Below are 20,026 nucleotides of genomic sequence, written 5' to 3'. Positions count from 1 at the left end.
CTTCTTACACTTCTATATTAATTATCCAGAATTAATCGTAGTGTTAGACCGACTATTCATACTTGTACAAGAATAGTTGCGTTTGCGGCCTTGCCACATCTTTTCGGTAGAGTCTTTTGTTTAGATATTTCCCCTCTTATTGGCGTTGTAACTAGGGTATATGCGGCACTTAAATTGTGCAAAACGACCTTTCCATGTATAACCTTGGACTCTAATCTTTTAGTTAGTTCGAGAGTTGAGCAAAATGGATATTATGACTTTTTTTTATTATCATTTGTACCTTTTGTATGAGTATGCCGTATAAAGTGAACTTAATTTCAATATCGGTGAGCGTTAATTATAACAGGGGCGCACCAACAGCACCAGCACGGATGTGTTGGGCGCTTGGAATAAGTAAGGCGTTAGGACTCTGATGGTCCTTAAAACAAGTTAGCTGACTTTTCTCCACTGGTTTCCCCTCAATTCCCCTGCCACATTCATTTCAAGAATGCGCGCGGCATATGCATGCGGGTCACACCTCGCACGAGGGACGAGGGCTGGGCCGTCATCATCTGCAGCTTCATTATTTAGTCTGCTCCATACTTCGTACAGCGTGCAGAGACGCCAGTGAAAAACGCTGGCTATTTCATAGTGGAGAACGCCAGCCTCCCACTCCACAGTCCTGGTGCGAGGGGTGTACTGTACTTTGTGATTTGCGTCTGGCCCTGCGCAAATGACGCTCGAGAACCCCAAAAGCCTTGTTTTGCACCTGGCAAAGGACTCACAGGCATTCTGATATCTTATGCTGGCCATTGTCTCAAATATTCGCGGACAACGGCGCCTCTCCCTGACGGAGCGTGCCGAACCCGCACGGCCCCCCTCGACACCTGGCAACGTCTTTCTCCATCTCCAGAATATCTTTACCACTTTAGGCAGCTATGCTACGCGATCGGTCGTTGCTAGGGATGTACGCAACAGTGGGTCAGCCACAATGCTGTGATGCCGAATGAGCAAACGGGGTCGCAATCCCTCTACGATTCACCAATGCTCTTAGCGCGAGGACTAGCACGAAGGGGGGGAGGTGCAGATGCAGTGAGATGCCACATGCCGAGAATATCTTCGGCCGTTTAGACCTAGTTTGAACCAGGCTTACACGATTCTCAGGGAAACACTGCGTGCTCGTGGGTTCTTGTTAGCTCAACATAAGCCCCCCTGGCCAATGCCTTGGGTCAATGCCTTGGGTCAATGCACTTTGGCCAATGAACTATTGGCCCTTACTACAATGGATATGCTGTTTAGTTAATGGGAATGGCCATTCGTGGTACTTTATGTCCGGAGGGATTATTTCCCCTCGGTCAGCAAGACGAGTTTTCATCTTCGCATCAGCATCTCCAAATTCGCCATGGGTCTTGCGGAAAATGTCCTGTCACTGGTGACGGTGACCAATGTCATCTTGAGTCTTGTGGCCTATGTGACGCTCAAGTTTGGCTGGCAAATTATCTACTATCGCTTCTTCAGTCCGCTCGCGAAGTTTCCCGGTCCTTTCTGGGGTTCTGTAACCCGTCTCTGGATCGCATGGCATAATCTACAGGAGACCGAGGTACCGGCTGTTTATGCACTTGCTAAGAAATATGGTTGGTATTCATCCTGTGTCCAATAGGAATATTGTCTCTAACAAGTGATTTCTCTCAGGCCCTGTTGTTCGCATCACCCCGACATTGTTGCTGGTCAGCGATCATGAAAAGCTCCCGGAAGTCTACCATCGCAATGCAGACAAGACCGGACACTATATTACTGGGAGCTTCGGTGAGACCGAGTCTCTGTTCAATATGAGGTCTCACAAGACCCATGCCGTGTTTAGAAAGCATGTTGCCGGGCCGGTATGATGATATACGAGTTCATTTGCAAATATCAAAAACTGACCCTCAATATAGTACAGCTTCAGCAACATCAAAAAGATGGAGCCACTGGTTGATGCGCGCATCGCCGAATGGACCACCAAGCTCAACGAAAAGTTCGTGAAGAGCGGCGAAGCCTTCGACTTTGCCTGGTGGGCAGTGTAAGCAACATATGAGCCAATAAAATAACTCTCCAACTAACAATACTACCAGCTATATGGCCTACGACATCATCAGCGAAATCGGCTTCGGCGAGCCCTTCGGTTTCGTCGAAAAAGGCGAAGACATCGGCGGCCTAATCCAAGGCTTCCACGATGGCCTCCCAGCCTTCGGCCTCCTCGCCCGCCTACACCCCTTCACCTCATGGATAAAAACCACCTTCCTGAAAAAGTACCTCGTCGCCAAACCAGCCGACAACTCCGGTATTGGTGTTCTAATGCGCTTCCGCGACCGACTCATCGACAAGCGCATGAAGGAGATCAAATATGGCAGGAAATCCGACCGCACAGACCTGCTGCAGACTTTCCTCGAGGCTGTCACAGAGGACGGCAAGCCCCTAGATCTGGACTACATCCGCGCCGAGGTCCTGCTTGTCCTGCTCGCTGGTGCAGACACAACAGGCACCGCCTTCCAGGCCATGGTGCAGTTCCTCATGACCCACCCGGAGGCGTATAGGCGTATGATGGAGGAAATCGATAACGCCACCCGCAAGGGCCTCATTTCAGATATACCACAGTACGATGAGGTTCTGGAGCATCTGCCTTTCTATGTTGGCTGTGTGAAGGAGACTATGCGTCTGTGTCCGTCTGCGCCGAATATATTCCCCCGCTATGTCCCTGAGCCCGGGCTCGATCTTTATGGTCGCTTTGCGCCGGCGGGCACGGAGATTAGCTGTAATCCGTACCTTGTGCATCGGGATCCGAAGCTTTATGGGTATGATGCCGAGGAATTTAAGCCTGAGAGGTGGTTGGATGTTGAAAGGGCAAAGTTGTATAATAAGTATAACTTTTCATTTGGGTATGGGTCGCGTGTTTGTTTGGGGAGGGATATTGCTATGATGGAGTTGTTTAAGGGTCCTTTGCAGGCAAGTTCTTTTCCGGTTGTCTTACGAGGCTGTTATTTTGGAGTGGCTGCTAATGTGTCGTTTAGTTCTTCCGTCAATACAAGCCGCAGACTGTACAGGGTAAGCCCGAGGCCAAATTTATGATCAAAGGTGGCATTGGCTACTGGAGAGATGTGTGGCTGACCATCTCTCCCCGGCAAGAGGTGAAGGCTGAGTGAAAGCTTGATGGGCTTTGAAGAGGATAATTATTGATATTGCGAAACTAGCTGGGATTTACACCCCAACCATCAAGACAATAGATCCAAAGATAATGACACTAGAAGGCCTTTTACAAAAACTACATTCTAGCTGCATAGTAAGATACCCACTTCTTGCTTTTCTCCATTTCTCGCTAAGATTTCTGTGCATTATGTACAAGTCACTTCCACTTTCATTGTTCATGGTATCTCTGATCTCCATATCGCAATCGAACTTATCTTAGCCTAAGGGGAGCAATGGCAGTTATTTGGCTTCGCCATTCTGTCTGTATCCATAGCCAAATTGACTAACGCATCCTATAGAGCGCGGGTTGGTGCGCTGATCTTCTTGAAGGAAAAGGCGTGAAAAACTTGGCGATACAGCTCGAAGACGCTGGCATCGGGCCCCAGTCAGGATTGCAGAGCTGTACGCAATAAAGTGGGAATAGGTCATATTCGCAGCTGTGTCCTTTACTAGAGATAGATCACCGTTCCAGATATTGATGATTGTACCGAATCCGGGCATATGTTCCAGCTCTTGGAACATGATGATAAGCACGGTGTATGGTGAAACATTACCCCTGAGGTTGATGGTCACTTTATAGCGTTCTTGCAGAGCGTCGATGAATTCCGCTGTGCTGCTGAACCCAGAGCGGGCTGTTCTGATGAGCTCCAAGATCGCAGCGACAGCGCAGCGTGTCCTTCATCTCGCATAACCTTCCGTGTTTCGGTTATGAATTCATCGGCAAAGGTCACTCGGCTACCGCGTGCCATGATTTCTCGAACTACTTTTGCATCCATTTTGCTTGCCAGCCAGGCGCGGACTTGCTGCGATAGCTGCATCCATTTTTCTGCATTGGAGGCATCTCGGAGGGGTTGTGCGATGGTTGCATTGAGAAGACGATGGAGGTTCTTGGGGCGGAGAAATTTGTCGATAGTATTAAACCATGCGTCGAAATCCCCCCTCTCTTTAAGAGGTGCGACAGGACAGAGTATGCTGAAACCGCCTGGCTCAGGCAGATCAGTTGATTGATCCTCTTTAGTGGGGTTCTCGAAACTAAGTTCATCCCAGTCGCGGTTGAGAGATGGTTGATGAAGAAGTTACCAGTGGAAGTATCTAGGGCTGGATGTAAGAGGAAAATATGGACGTAGAGGATAAATGAAGACAGAAGGCCAACAAAGTCATCTGATCTGGTTACCTAGATAGGAAATGACCTAGATAGAACGGCGCTTGGGATGGTGAATGGTCAGCCTAGCACACATTTTAAGTCAAAGTTAGTATGATGCTATCCCTACGATGCCATGAATGACAAGATGTCCCTACAGAGCAGCCCGATGTATCAGATATAAGGCAAGGATAAGAGAACATGTGAAATATAATAGAATTTACCGAAATAAAACTATGTGTAGACAGGAACTATCGTATGAACATGAAAAACAAGATACAAGTCAGGACAAGTTTTATTGAATGCTTTTAAAGACCCGCTCACCCGCCGGTAGAACATGGAACATGGCATGGCGTTAAATATGGAAAATGGAGAAGAAAAGCCCGACAAATTCACGAGGCATTCATGATCATTCAGCAGTACCCATGACGGCGTCCTAAACACGAAGACGATGAATGTTAGTAATGGACCTAGAGAGGGAGTCTATAACCAAGATATTTGCTTACTCTTGCCTCATGGTACAGAGGAGTGATCCCAGTCCAGTGAACGAACTGGTACACACCCTGTCCAACAAGGACCTCCAGTCCAGGAATGGTGGTCCAACCCGCATCAGATGCAAGCTGCATTAAGGCGGTGACGGAAGGCTTGTAGGCCATCTCAAGAAGAACACGGTGCTTGCTAGCGTCGGAAGACTTGCCGATGAGGGTACCGTCGATCTCTTGAGCGCGCTCGAACATGTGGCAGAGCGTCTCGCGCATGACAGGGTCGATGGGACGGTCGGCAGGGATCGTGCCGATAGCGACCTGGGGAACGGTGTCAAGCTCGGCCCGGTTGTCTACAACGCGGATGTTGTAGTTAGTTGGGAAGGTCGAGACCATTTCCTCGAGCTTGCTGGCACTACGGCCCACCACGTAGATTGGGGAGAAGCCCATGTTGTGGAGAGCAAAAATAGCAGCACGGGCAGTACCGCCGCCGCCGATGACCACGGCACTTTCGTTACCGGTGGAACCGTAAACGCCTGCGTTGCGCATGCATCGGACCATGCCTTGCCAGTCGGTGTTGTAGCCAACCAGACGAGGGGACTTGTCGCCGTTGGGGACGGGAACGACGGTGTTGACAGCGCCGATGATTTCAGCCTCCTGGGCGACTTCGTCGAGGAGGGGCATGATGTCCAGCTTGAGGGGGATTGTCACCGAGGCACCACCGAAGTCGGGGGCGCGGATGAAGTCCTTGACTTCTTCGATGTTGGTAGTCTCCAAGCGAGAGTATTCGTGGGGTAGACCCATTTTCCCGAAGAGGGCGTTGTGAAGAGCGGGAGACCGCGAGCCGGAGACAGGGGAACCGAAGATAGCAAACTTCTTGGCCTTGATCTCACCCATCAGGGATAGACCGCGGCGAATCTCTGCAGCGGATAGTTGACCAGGCGCAGCCTTGAAAGGAAGGCTGGGGTGAGACACCGGGGTCATGAAGCCGTTCAATATGCGGCTGAGCTGACCACTATCGCCCATGTTGATCGCAATCAGCGGCACATCGTGAGCTTCTTCAGCCCATGTCTTGAACTTCCGAAGGGCATTGTTATCATCAAGGGTATTGGCAACACCGACGAGCTTGATCACATCGCCGTACTCCAGAGCACGGTTGTAGGATTGCATCCATGACATGTTGGCCCACGACAGAGTGCCCTTAGGATCATGGTGCGAGGCGATGATCTTAGAGTGACCCTTCATCTCAGTAACAGCACGGAGCATTGCATCGGGGAACGCGATCTCAAGATCTACGAATTCGCATCCAGAACGGAACGCCAGTCGGTACAGCTGCATTGCAGCATCATGAGCATCATCGGGGAAGCGGCCACCTTGGCTCTTGGTACGGATGGTGAAGATGAGCGGCAGGGTGGTACTACGGCGAAGGATAGACATTTGTTCGTTGACGTAGTCAACCGAGGGAATATCGCCGTCAACTGTAGGGTCCTTCAGCAGGTCAACCCGCAGTTCGACAGCATCAGACCCGACACAAGCCCCAGTGATAATATCGCCCGACGTTCGAAGATCAGGCAGAGTCAATGAGACGAAAAAGCTGTGCTTCTTCTTCTTGATGAGACTAAGGCTGTCTGCTTGGCCAGTGACTACCCGCATGAAGCGGGTAAAGTCCTCTGAGGCAAGGGCCAGCTCCGTTGAGGTTGAGTGTTGGCTATAGTACTGAATATTACTGCACTCTTGGAACCAAGGCTTACGTCGTAGCCACACGCCCATCATGTCCTCCACGTACGCAGGGCGGGTCTTATCAATCTGGAGGAAGTCCATCACCAGCTTGATATCGCGCATGATGAGGAGCACGTTGCCCTTGCTCTTGTGGTAATCGGTAAGCAGCTTTCGCGCCTCTGGCATTTCGACAACACCTCCGCCGCAGGCGAAGACATATCCAGTAGGATGATCTTTAAGAACGCGCCGAAGGACATCAAGTTCTGCGTCTCTGAATGCCTCCCAGCCGCGTGTCTTGATTATGTCGGGGATAGTAATACCCTCGGAGGTCTCAAGCTCTCTGTCAAGATCGACGAAGCGACGACCAAGGGCCTTAGCAACCCAGTTCCCAGTGGTGGTCTTTCCAGCGCCACGCATACCGATTATGAAGATAGATGCACTGCTCCGCTCCACATCGCCCGAGACAGCATGCTCATCTTCCTTCAGTTCTTTGCCATTAAGATTCACGCTGAACATTTGCTTCAAGGCGTCCCACCAGCCAGGCCAGGTCTTGCCAACACATTCTTTCTCCAGAATAAGGGTAGACTGGGGAGCGATAAGAGACAGCACACTGAAACTGAACGCGACCCGGTGGTCATCGTAACAGTAAACACCACCAGAGGGCTGGCGAAGGGTAGAACGTTCAATGCCGTCGATTTCAAGCCCGTCGTCATGCTCACGGCATACCACCCCGAATTTAGCCAATTCGTCTTTCATAGCCTTGATACGGTTGCATTCTTTGACACGCTGGTTTGCAATACCGTAGATACGAGTTGTGTGGTTTGAGCCCTTGCCCCGGGCAACGGCCGCGAGAACAGAGGCAGTAAGGAATGCATCTGTCATGGGCTCCATATCGACATTAGGCAGCGGTTGCAAAACGCCATCGGCAGGTCCGGTAACAGTGGTTGAAGTATCAGTCTGTACAACAGAGCAGCCCATAGGCCGTAGAACGTCCACGGCGAAACGAGCATCGCCCTGAAGGGACTTGGAACCAATGTTAGGGACGGTGCAGGTTGTGCCAGTGACGGCAGCAATCGCCAAAGGATAGGTTGCAGAGCTTGCGTCGCTCTCCACAACATATTCGGCGGGATTCACGTAGTGAGCCTGAGGAATGTGGTAGGTGTGCTCCTCAGTGGTAGACTTCTTCACGTCGATGCCGAAAGATCTCATCATCGCAGTGGTCATGTCGATGTAAGGCTGTGAAATGGGCTTGCCGCCGACCAGCTTCAATGTGACTGGCTCCTTGGCGTACGGAGCGCACATGAGCAGCGAGGAGACGTACTGGGAGGAAACTTTGGCGGCCAGGTTGATCTTTCCTCCTGCGAAGCCTCCAGAAGCGGCGATCTTGAGAGGAAGACATCCCTTGCTTTCCATATACTCGACACCGGCACCGTTGACAGTAAGAGCGTCAACAAGATCACCAATGGGCCTTTGCTTCATGCGGTTGTTGCCGGTCAAGACACTCGAGTCGACACTGCTGGGAGTAGCGAGTGTAGCCACGGTGGTGAGGAATCGCGAGGCAGTACCGGCGTTACCCAAGTACAACGGTGAAGGGCTTGCGATAATCTTTCCGCCTTTGCCGTTCACAACAAGAACTTCACCTTCCTCCTCCCAAGAGAAAGTTGCCGCACCGAGTCGCTCTAGGGCATTCAACATGACCTCAGTGTCGTCGGAGTGCAAGAGATTCTTGATGCGGCAGGTACCAGAACCAAGCGCAGCAAGCACAAGGGCACGGTTGGAAATACTCTTAGATCCAGGGGGTGCGCAAATGACATTGAGCGACTTGGGTACTCCGGGGTAAACCTCAACGCTGGGAGCGAGGACGACCCCAATATCTTCATTAGAGACAACACTGGCCTTTGGCTCGTGAGTACGGCCAATTGCTGAGAGGAGTACAACCTTCTTTTTCGGGCCATCATTTTTCTTGTCCAAAGCCATGTTGAACAGCAATTGGTCTACAGAGCAGTGCTTACCAGCAGTCAACTTACGAACACGTGGATCTTTCACGGAAGTGGGCAAGCCGTAGGCCGAGAGGCACTTTACCACACGAGCGACGGCGACACCCTTCAGGGTACCCAGATGTCTCGCAAGCTCTGCCTCCTTCACCATGCCGATTGCGACACATTCGCCGTGAAGGATCTGAGGGGTAAGGATCGCCTCAATTGCATGTCCAATAGAATGACCCCAGTTGAGCAGGTTGCGAAGGCCGCCCTCACGCTCATCTGCGGAGACAACAAAGGCCTTGTGACGTGCCGATGCCAAGATTCTGGCCTTCAGGATATCCCGGATGCCGTCGAAGCGACCTTGGCCAGCCTTCGGCTCGCTGCGCACAGCAGCCAAAATTGATTCTGCGTTATCTTCCAAGGCTGTGAACTCCTCTTCACTTGAGATGGCAGCAGTCTTAATGACCTCGGCCATGCCATTGATGAACTCTCGGACGGGGAGAGTCTCGAGGAACTCAAGATCAATATAGATTCTCGATGGCTGCCAGATAGAACCAATGAGGTTCTTACCAAGCGGGGTGTCAATAGCTGTTTTCCCTCCAATTGAGGAGTCCACCATTGCAAGAAGCGTGGTCGGGACCTGCACGAAGCGGACACCTCGCATGTAGGTTGCTGCAACAAATCCAGTCAAATCCCCAATCACACCACCGCCCAACGCAATGATCACTGTGTCTCTACCACATGGTGGGTTCTGGCTCAGCATCCAATCTTCGATATCGGCTTTTGTCTGCCGTGACTTGGAGCTTTCTCCGGGGGCCGCATGGTGGATGAGTAGCCGCGGGGCTGGGGTGATGGAAGCGGCGGCAGCCTCAAAGGTCTTTTGGAAAGTGGGGGTATAAAGAGATCCGAGGTTGGTGTCGGTGATGAGAACGTAGGTCGTCGAGGACAAGCCACTGATCAGGTCCTTTGCGACAAAATTGCGCCAAAGACCAAAATCAGCGACAATGCTCTCCCGGCCCAAGATGCTGATCTTGGTGGGTTCGGACATGGCGGAGGATATAGATGAGGATTTGGTAATGGCAAAGTTCAATGACTGCTCATTTCATTCTGTGATTTGTTAGTACACTGACTCACGGTACTTTATCTGTTTCCCCCACAATGAATCTAGGGATACAACCTTGGAAGGTGCACACTGATCATTTAGAGGGAATTGGATGGTTAGAGGAGTTTGACCAACCTGGACAGAGCTGAGCCAAGAGCCAATAGTGTATCAAGAGGATATAACCTTCAAGTCAAGAGCCAACAAGACAAAAAAGGAAAAAGAGTATTGTTTCCCCTCCGGTGTCGCGGGCAGTTTCTTGACCGCCCGGTGACTCAATCTGTCGATCTATACTTGGACGTGTGCACTAGGTCTAACACTCAGATCATCTACAACATACGATTTATATCATACAGACATGACTCATCTTACCAAATTTGTTGCTAGCTTAAATGGGGTTTAATTCAGACTAGGAAAACAACATGATACCCCAAAATTTGCCAAATTCTACACCTTAACCCCACCTTTCAACTTAGCCGACATCGCCTGTACTGAACGCGAACCCTACAAATAGCAGAAACTGGCTTGGGGTTCAGTCTTCTGTCAAATCAACTCAATTGCTGTCTTGGAGTCGACTGAATCCAACTGATCTGGTGATTTCAATGTATCTGCCAATTCCGAATTGAGTGCCGCCTGGATACGTTCATCCGATCCTGTCTTGTAAACTTTCGATGGCCGAGTCCTGCTTTTGGAAACACCATTATTTCGCACGCTGATCTGTATCTTTGGAGCGGCCTGGAAAAGTTTGCCGGGATGGTCTACTCCACGGCCCGTCTCTTTGGCGCTCTGATTTCCCATTTGAGCACAGTGGCTGGCGAGCTGGACAAGAGCTCGATTATTGGTCGCGTTAGCCCCGATGCAACTCCGTTCAATTGTCTGGGCATATTTCTCGACCAGTTCATCGATACCAGAAAACTGCATGTTGCCATTCTCATCCTTTTCAGCTTCGTCAGACTCCACCGAGAGTCGAACCTGCTGAAGTTGCTCGCATAGCTTGCCAGCAAACCGATACAGTACTTCACGAGTGCCGGTAGAATCACTGAGGGCTCCTTGTTTAGGTATACTAATATTATCGTCCCCCGAGGCGGCTGGAAGCGCATGCCCGCGCTCAGGTGTGTTTGCAGTGTTTGAGGAGGCCAGTGATGTTGCTGGCTCTTCGATGGCAATGGGAGACACCGGGGATGAAATAATCAATCTGTCAGCATTAGGATCGCGGTGCCACTTGACCGGATTCGCGTCTTTTGTCATTCCCACCCTCGAAACCCTGTACCGAACGCGTCGCCCCCAACGAAGAATGCTGAGCGCATGAAGAAACTCGTATGCATCAAGCTCCCGGGGAATCGTGTTGATATTGGAGCGGGGGAATAACCTTGGCACAACATGCATGAGCTGGAATATACACCAGATCCCGAACACCAAGGTGGAGGTCTTGCGAGTTCTATTCTGTGTACTGATTTGTGGAGGTGTAAGAGCTGTCATGGCATCCTCATAATCACGTTGGTGGGCACATAGCCAGAGTTCTTTAAATCCCAACTTCTCTCGCTTGATCTGGGTTAATACCGACGACCAAATAGTAATAATTCTCCGGGTTTCCGTGTTCATATGCCACAATAAGTTAATATTCTGTGTTGTTGGAAAGTTCAAGGCACCAACAAGGTGTGTTGCCCTACACAGATTAATGGCCCATCGAGACTCGTACAAAATCTCAGGTTCATCAGAGAACGGGCGAGATGATATACTCATTTCAGACATGATGAGGTATGGGTGAAGTTCGATGGAAGAAGCTCGAGCTGTCTGCTTCGATGAGCTTGGGTAGAAGAGTGAATGAAGGAGAAGTCTAGGCCGACGTGAATGGGGGGCTTAAATAGGCACTATGGCTTGTTTGCTTTAGGAAAACGAGCCTAACGATCGGAAGCTCTTCTGGTCTTCCAAGGTTATGTGGTGCACGGAAACTTTCCAAGACATCTCCATGGGTGTTAGCAGCCGTTAAATTTAGAGATGTACATTATATCAGGCCCTTGATAGACCAGCCCACTGAGTACCTATGTATGTATGTATGTAGATAAATCATATATCTAATCTACCTGGGGATGCTGTGAGGTTGTACATACATCTAAATTTATACATAGAAAAGTCCATTTCACAAATTAAGCCTCTCTCCGCATTTTTCTACCGTTTATCTGTACAACTGAGATGAGCAGCAAAATATATACAAAACAAAGACAACCAAAAAGACAACCAAAAGGACAAACTAAAAAGATATCACAAGGCCGCAAACGCGGCCGACTATTCTTGTACATATATACATACATACAATACATATTCGTTCCACTATTAGGCTGTTGGAGAATTTGTAGGCAGCACAGTGTTAGGTAGCCTGCTAGTAGTACTATTCGTATGCAGCATAGACCTAGATCGTTATCCCTGGAAGGCTTTGTAAGTCAAGGTGTTCTATCCATATAATATGCACGAGTGAGGGACAGAAGGTCGGCCTTGAAACGACACACAGCAGCTACCTATTCAAGTTGTGGCATTTCATGGCATCACACCGTGAATCACTGGAGAATTGGAATATTTGTTTGCCGGGCTATTTACACAAGAGCACATGTCCATCACTCATCTTCCTCGTCCTCGTCCTCGTCATCGTCGTCGTCCTCAGCCTCCGAGACTTCCTCTCCGAGCTCCTTGAGCCGTTTCTAAGATAACCATTAGTCAAATCGCCAAGAGGCAAGAGCAGTTCGAGAATGTATCGAGCCATTAAACATACCTTGTCCTCCGTTCGCTTAGCCTCAAGGTCTCCAAAGACAATCAGCAGGTCTTCTAGTTCAGACTGAGCTGACTGGCGAGCCTCCTCCTTTTCTTTAACCTCAGTGTTAGCCTTGTCGAGCTGGGCCTGGATGCTTTTGAGGGTTTCAGCCGCACTACGAGCGTGGGACTCGGCCTCTAAGGCCTTGTTCTCAGCTTCTTTAGCTCGTGCTTCCAGAGCAGAGGTCTGAGATGCGGTGTCTTCTTGGGCGGTTTCGAAATCATTGCTAGACTTCTGAGCCTTCGTAAGGTCTGACTCTAGAACCGCGACAGATTGCTTTAGAGTTGCGATCTCGGCTTCATGTTCTTTTTTGGCTGCGGCGAGATTTGACTCGAGAGTTCCGACTGTATTATTGTGGCTAGTGGATTCAGCCTCATATTGCTGCTTGGTTGTAGAGAGAGTAGACTCCAAAGTTTCGACTTTGCTCTGGTAGTCACTGACTTCCGCTTCGTGATTTTGTTTGGCTGCGGCCAACGTAGATTCCAGGCCCTGCAACCTTTTGGTAAGATCGGCGACTTCTCTATCGTGGGTTCCATTGGTGCTTTCAAAGTCCTTGATTTTCTTGGTGAGGTCTGCCACCTGTCTATCATTGGCTTTCTTGGTGTTTTCTAGGTCTTGAATCTTGTTTTCAAGACCGGCGACCTGCCCACCGTGGGCCTCCGTGGACTGGCGGATTGTGCTTTGCAGCTCCTGGATCTTCTTGTTGAGGAGACCGACTTGATCATTGTGGGATTTTTTGCTGCTTTCCAGATCTTGAATATTCTTTTGAAGATCAGCGACCTGTACACCATGGGCCTCATTGGACTGGCTGATAATAGTTTCCAACTCCCGGAGTTTCTTATTGAGAGTGACAACTTCTCCTGTATGTTGTTCCTGGATGCGAGAAAGGTCCGACTCCAAGCCACGAATAGTTTGCTGCAAACCAGCAACCTCTCGCTCATGATGCTTTCTCAGTTCCTTCGCTTTGTTGCTCTTGCTTTCAGATTCCGCCGAAGTCTGCTTGAGCTGATGGTCGATGGCACGGAGCTGATCACTATGCTGCTTGAGTAACTCGTTCTTGTGATGCTTATGTTCGTTTTCAAGCTTCGACAGCTGTTGGGATAGCTCCTGCACATGGCGTTGTTGCAAAGATTGGTTGGATTGTTGAGCTTTTGATAACTCAATTGCGTTGGATTCCTTTGTCTTTCGGTGGTCCAATTGTTCTTGATCAAGCTTTCGTTGGATGCTAACGAGATCAGACTCCAATGTTTGAAGGGTATGGGTACGATCTTCGATTTCTGCACGCAATGAATCGACAAGGTCACGCGAAATTCCCTTTTCAACACCATTGGCAACAATGGAAATCTCAAACCCAGGCTCACGGTCAATGGCACGAAGCAATCGGCTGAAGTTATCTTTCAGGAACTCAATAAATGAGCGGTCAAAAAACACCTCTGGCAGTCCACCCTCGAGCTGGCCACCAGCGGTTTGGGGGAGGACCTCAAAGTCGCGAACCAATGGAAATTCTCGAAGTCTTGTGATCTTGTCAATATACTGTTCCCTGCCAAGCTGTTCAATGAGTAGCTTATGGAGGGTGATGCGAGGGATCGGGGAATCTTTTGTGGAGAATTCATAAATCACACCCAACAGCACGGTGCAGAGGCCGGGCACCAGTTTACTGGGGACGCGCTGGTGCTTGATTTCTTGCAACAAGGTTTGAATGCAGCTACCCTCTCCGAGGAGATCATTCACGACGTCTGGATCTTCAAAAAGCCACCCACAGAGCAGCATCAGATAGCCGACTGTGATTCTTTCGTCATCGCCGCGCTGCAGACCAGTAATCAGGTTTCCAACGACAGATTGGACACTGGTGACCACTTCTTCGCCGCTCTCAGCATCGCCCTCGGTAACGGCCATAGCTGTTGCCTTGGCCTCTGCATCATCAAAGAGCAAATGGAACATCAGAACGCAGGCCATCCACACTTGATACGGATCGGCATTCCCTCGCGCTTCTGGTGCCGTGAGTAGCACAGATAGAATATTGGGAATCCGATCCTGTCCGCTGGTATGCCCTTCAATCGCTCGCCTGAGCACATGCATGCGAATTCCAGGATGATGGGCGAAAAACGCTTTCATACATTCGCAGGCAGCAAGACGTGCGTCCAAAAGGTTATTGGGAGCGGGCTCAAGACTGAGCTTTAAGAATGCTTCAATGACATTGATGCGTAAAGGTTCATTCGCATCACCATTGACAGCCTTGTCACCGCGGGGGTACGAGCCCCACAGGACTTCGATATCGCCGAACCTTTCCTGCAATGGTGAATTGCCGCGAATCAGATCGGCACAAGTTGATAAGGCCTGGATTTGTTAGGAATAAGTACATACAAGGATGGGTAATAGCAACATCTCACCTTTGAGGTTACGCCGACACTAAACCTTTGACCGAATGCAATGCTGAGAACTTGTTCTGTCACACCATTCTGCCAGAATGCAGTCTGGTTAATGGGTGTGCTCATGCCACCACGAATCAAAAACAACTGAATGATGGCCAATAGGCCCCAGACATTCTTATCTCGGTGGACCAGAGTCCATTGTGGTGCCGGCTCGTTGTCTTCTGGCTCCTGTTGACATTCATGAAGCAGCTGTGTTACTCTTTTCACACAACCGGTCTCGCGGAAAAACGATTGGTTGGAAACATTGAACCTCAGTAATTGAGCCAACAAGGAGAGGCAATCTTCCACTACCTCGGTCCCATGAGTCAATGCTCCCTCCGCTTCAATAAGAGAGAAAAGTATCTCAAACGCATTCTCGAATGCCACAAGCTTCTGCAGCTCTTCCGAAGCGGGGGTCAGGGCAATCAACAAAACGAGAGCCTCTAGCAGAAAACAGTTTGTAAGCTCCAACCTTTCATGTCCCACGTGGACGCAAATATTTAGCAAGACATACCGTTCCGTACTGGTTCCCTCGCATCTGTCAGCACGCTGACTAGCTTGGAAATACCCAGCGGCGCTGTAAAAATGCATTCTTGTGTTCGTTCGGGTCGTGCGCTGCAAATGTGGGAAATCAATTGGAGCGAATAGAGACGGGAGTAGAACTCGCGGGCTTCTAAAAGGTTGAGTAGGGTTGTTATATTATCTTGTCGCTTTAAAAATGTTAGTTCATCATCTCGGGGCTAAGGTCACAATACATACCTGAGTGAATTCATCTGCCAGCCACAGAGCTATTTCATCCGACGCTTCAGGCTAAATAAATATATGAGCAACTCGAGTGAAACTCTTCAAAGTACAAGATACCCACACTGGATTCATCAGGCGTAAAAAGCATCAAAAGAGTCTCGAGGACGACTTTAATGGTGTCCACATCCTCACTGTCATTGCGTAGACTGCTGATCAATGACCGCAGGCCACCGGAAGCGACCGATGCAGGGTAGAGTTTTGCAAAGCTTCTTAATCCTTGGATCGCTGCGCGACGATCTTCCAACAATGTAGCACTTTGCAATCTATTGCTCAATACGTCGATTGTGTCCGTAGCCGTTTGTTTGGCCGGAGCTTGCGACTCGAGGATTCGGAACATGGTGATTGATTCGCAATATCATGGTCACTGCCGGCCAAGGGCGTGGGAATTGGTAGTCATCTATGAGGGAGCAAAAAGTAAAAAAGTGAAGAGGTGGTTAGGTCGCTGATTGCAATAGAAAGCTGTCCTATTGTACTGCCCAAGGGGGGCTAAACGCCGATCTTGGCTTAACCCGCAGAATCGCCGACCGCCCGGAATTTATCTTTTCGTCAACGGCAAGCTCATTTTGGCTACTCTCAACCTGCACCGCGATCATATCTGCGGTTGCATCTCTTTTTATCTCTATTGAATGCTTCAGGGGAGTCTGTACATTATCTGGACTGCCTCAAATTGCTTCCCATTCACGAACAGAGAGATCGCGCCTGCGCCTGCACGAACGCCATCAGCTGATTGCGACACCAAAATACCGGAAACCTCCCAAATTTGACCTCACGAGTGTCGCATTACCATCATGGGTGTCCCCGCGCTGTTCCGATGGCTGTCCAACAAGTATCCGAAGATCGTCTCTCCGGTTATTGAGGAGCAGGCCCAAGTGGTCGACGGAGAAGAAATCCCAATCGATATCACTCGTCCGAACCCCAATGGCGAGGAGCAGGATAACCTTTATCTGGACATGAATGGTATTGTTCATCCATGTACTCATCCCGAGGGGAAGCCTCCCCCAGCGGACGAGCAGGAAATGATGATGGAAATCTACAAGTACACCGATCGAGTGGTCAACATGGTGCGCCCCAGAAAGCTTCTTATGATCGCTATCGGTATGTGTTTACTCTAATGGAGCTCGAAATTCCCTCATATTCTACAAATTGGCGATCTCTACTAACCTCGATTCCATGTGTAGATGGCGTCGCCCCAAGAGCGAAGATGAACCAGCAGCGCGCGCGTCGATTCCGCGCGGCGCAAGAGGCCAAGGAGAATGATCAGAAGAAGGAGGACCTCCACAAGATGCTCGCCCAGCAGCATGTTACGAAGACCGGCGAGCAGTTGATTCGGGAGGAGGTTGTTCAGAAGACATGGGACAGCAACGTAATCACGCCAGGAACGCCTTTCATGGATATTCTTGCTGCCTCTTTGCGGTATTGGATCGCCTACAAGCTCAACACTGACCCGGGTTGGGAAAATGTATGTTTTGATATATTGTATTGGTACCGATGAATATACTAACATTGACAGCTAAAAATCATCATTTCGGATGCCACGGTCCCAGGAGAAGGAGAGCACAAGATCATGAATTTTGTGCGATCGCAGCGAGCCTCGCCAAACCACGACCCCAACACTCGTCATGTCATCTATGGTTTAGTAAGTTTGTGGCGATCTCCCAAAGTCTTCTCGGATCACTAATTTCAAATCTAACAGGATGCTGATCTGATCATGCTGGGTCTTGGTACTCACGAGCCTTACTTCCGAGTACTGCGCGAAGACGTGTTTGCCCAAGACTCAAGGCCTCGGGGTTGCAGACTGTGTGGACAGACTGGCCATAAGGCTGAGGAGTGTCTAGGCCGCCCAAAGGAGAAGAGTGGGGAATTCGACGAAAAGCAGCACGCTGCCCCTCTGAAACCATTCATTTGGCTTCATGTCGCCGTGCTAAGAGAATATCTTGCCGTGGAGCTTCGTGTTCCCCAGCAACCGTTCCCATTCGACCTTGAACGTGCACTGGATGACTGGGTCTTCATGTGTTTCTTCGTCGGCAACGATTTCCTTCCTCATCTGCCTTCTTTGGATATTCGTGAGAATGGAATTGATACGCTGATCGCGATCTGGCGTGACAATCTCCCTGCCATGGGAAGTTACCTTACCAAAGATGGAAGCGTTGAGTTGAAAAACGCTCAGATCATCTTGCAAGGACTTGCCAAACAAGAAGATGCCATCTTCGCACGTCGTAGGCAAGCAGATGAAAGAAAGCAGGCAAATGAGAAGAGACGCAAGGAGCAGGATGCGGCTCGAAATGAAGAGCGTGCCCAAAAGCGAAGGCGGAGTTCCCCCCAGCGTGACTTGACAAGTGGCGAGCCCGCTCCTCCCATGGAACTCATCACCCCTGGCCGAGGTCACTTGAACAAGGAGACCAGAGAGCTGACACACAGCATGGTCATCAACCGTGGAGCTGTCTACCGTGCTAACATGGAGAATAAGAGCGCCGCTGCTGTACTGAAGAGTAAACTCATGAGGGGCAACCAGGATGCTGGAGGTAGCGAAACTCTACCCACAAACGGCGAGGACGTATCAAGTGAACTCCCAGAGCAGACTTCCCCGGGGGTTCTCGGAAAACGAAAGGCAGATGGGGCTGAACAGGAGGTTACCGAGGCAGGAACACCAGGCAGAAACTCTCCTCTGCCCATTCCTCCCGTTGCCGAGAAGCCTAAACAAGATGAGGCCCAAGAAGACACTGTCAAGCTATGGGAGCCAGGATACGCCGATCGATACTATGAGCAAAAATTCGGCGTGGACCCGAAAGATTTAGAATTCCGCCACCAGGTTGCGCGCGAATATGCGATTGGTCTTTGTTGGGTTTTGCAATACTACTTCCAAGGGTGCCCCTCTTGGGTAAGTTCTCAACCCATTCTTAATTATACAATTGAGCTTCGCTAACTTGATGGCAGACCTGGTATTACCCGAGGCACTATGCGCCATTTGGTGAGTTTTTTCTTTCGTCTTTTCCCTCAGATTTCTCAGAACGAAGCTAACACATAACGTACAGCCGCCGATTTCGTTGATATCGCTGATATGGACGTTCAGTTCGAGAAGGGCACGATATTCAAACCATTTGAACAGCTCATGGGAGTCTTGCCTGCCGCGTCTAACCACGCGCTACCGAAGGTTTTCCATCCTCTCATGGAAAATGCCGATAGCGAGATCATCGATTTCTACCCGGAGGACTTCCCCCTGGATTTGAATGGCAAGAAATTTGCCTGGCAAGGCGTGATTCTCCTCCCTTTCATTGACGAAACTCGTCTTCTAAATGCCATGGCGAAGGTATATCCTCTCCTTACTGAGGATGAAAAGAGCCGCAACTCTCATGGCCAGGAAGTTCTGCTGCTATCCGACCGAAACCCCTTGTATCAAGACCTTGTCGCGAACTTCTACTCCAAGAAGCCTGGTCCGGCCCAATACCCTCTTAAAGAGGACGTGAGTGGCGGCCTTGCCGGTATTGTCGAGCGCAGCGACACCTATATTCCCCACAGCTCCTTGGTCTCACCATTAGAGGCACATGGCATGCCTGGAGTTGATGACGATCGTTCTCTGACGTGAGTTTAACCCTCCCATCTCCGCAGTTTGCTTCGTATACTAACTGATCAAAGGGTCCTGTATAAAATCCCGGAGACTTCCCATGTCCATAAGTCTATGCTTCTCCGTGGGGTGAAGCTCCCGACGCCAATGCTGGATTCAAATGATATCAGAGCCACCCAGACCCGATCCCAAAACTCGGGCCGATCATTTGGTGGCGCGCCTTTCCAGGGCCGAGGACGCGGCGGCCGGATGAACTACTCGAGCGACCGCCCGAACCCATTCGCTGCGCATCTTGATCCGAAATTCAATAACGGCCCACAAGGTGGTCCCGGAGGTCCCAGTGGTGCCCCCATGGTGCCTCCTGGCTGGGTTCCCCCTGGCCAAGGATACGGAGGCTACGCCAGAGGCCCACCTCCCCCTCCACGTGGCGGGATGTCACACCAGTACCCACCTCAGCACCCACCCCAACATGGCTATCAACAGCCTGGGGACTACTATGGCCAGCAAAACAACCAGTACAACCAGGGTGGTCAGTACAATAACGGTCATCAATCAGGTTATGGCCAGCAGGATTATCGCGGAGGCAGAGGAGGTAACCGTGGAGGCCGCGGCCGTGGTGGGCAGAACCGAGACCACTACTCCCACAACCAAGGCGGAGGAGGGTATAATCGGTACTAAAAAGTAAATGAGGGTCCAGCTTTCTGGCTATTTCTTCTTGCTTCTTTCAATACTGCTATTGGTATCTGTTGACACGTTTGGGATTTGGGAATGAGGGCCTGGGGAAGAAATGGAGTTAGAGAAATGTAAAATGAATTCAAT

General features: G+C 50.2%; 5 protein-coding genes across 5 annotated transcripts; 2 read left to right on the top strand and 3 right to left on the bottom strand.

The window, feature by feature from the left end:
• Positions 1-1,381: 1,381 nt before the first annotated feature.
• Positions 1,382-3,158, top strand: PEX2_012060 (cytochrome P450; the record flags this gene model as incomplete). The annotated part of the gene is made up of 5 exons (XM_016738483.1): positions 1,382-1,613; positions 1,672-1,859; positions 1,914-2,038; positions 2,091-2,907; positions 3,027-3,158. 5 exons carry the CDS (start codon positions 1,382-1,384, stop codon positions 3,156-3,158), a joined length of 1,494 nt encoding a protein of 497 aa, XP_016602789.1.
• A 612-nt stretch (positions 3,159-3,770) lies between these two features.
• Positions 3,771-9,573, bottom strand: PEX2_012050 (pentafunctional protein ARO1; the record flags this gene model as incomplete). The annotated part of the gene is made up of 3 exons (XM_016738482.1): positions 3,771-4,233; positions 4,376-4,428; positions 4,849-9,573. 3 exons carry the CDS (start codon positions 9,571-9,573, stop codon positions 3,771-3,773), a joined length of 5,241 nt encoding a protein of 1,746 aa, XP_016602788.1.
• Positions 9,574-10,167: 594 nt separating this feature from the next.
• Positions 10,168-11,376, bottom strand: PEX2_012040 (uncharacterized protein; the record flags this gene model as incomplete). Its single annotated transcript, XM_016738481.1, has 1 exon — positions 10,168-11,376. One exon carries the CDS (start codon positions 11,374-11,376, stop codon positions 10,168-10,170), a length of 1,209 nt encoding a protein of 402 aa, XP_016602787.1.
• An 860-nt stretch (positions 11,377-12,236) lies between these two features.
• Positions 12,237-15,982, bottom strand: PEX2_012030 (uncharacterized protein; the record flags this gene model as incomplete). The annotated part of the gene is made up of 6 exons (XM_016738480.1): positions 12,237-12,320; positions 12,392-14,767; positions 14,821-15,284; positions 15,356-15,551; positions 15,601-15,651; positions 15,707-15,982. The coding sequence occupies 6 exons, from the start codon at positions 15,980-15,982 to the stop codon at positions 12,237-12,239; spliced, it is 3,447 nt and encodes a 1,148-aa protein (XP_016602786.1).
• A 451-nt stretch (positions 15,983-16,433) lies between these two features.
• On the top strand, positions 16,434-19,885 carry rat1 (5'-3' exoribonculease Dhp1; the record flags this gene model as incomplete). The annotated part of the gene is made up of 7 exons (XM_016738479.1): positions 16,434-16,740; positions 16,824-17,104; positions 17,156-17,281; positions 17,339-18,523; positions 18,580-18,613; positions 18,678-19,224; positions 19,279-19,885. The coding sequence occupies 7 exons, from the start codon at positions 16,434-16,436 to the stop codon at positions 19,883-19,885; spliced, it is 3,087 nt and encodes a 1,028-aa protein (XP_016602785.1).
• Positions 19,886-20,026: the final 141 nt, after the last annotated feature.

This window comes from Penicillium expansum (assembly GCF_000769745.1).
Source record: "Penicillium expansum strain MD-8 chromosome Unknown contig40, whole genome shotgun sequence".
Lineage (NCBI taxonomy): Eukaryota > Fungi > Ascomycota > Eurotiomycetes > Eurotiales > Aspergillaceae > Penicillium > Penicillium expansum.
Note: the sequence above shows the minus strand (reverse complement) of the source record. Positions and strands in the feature narration are given on the sequence as shown.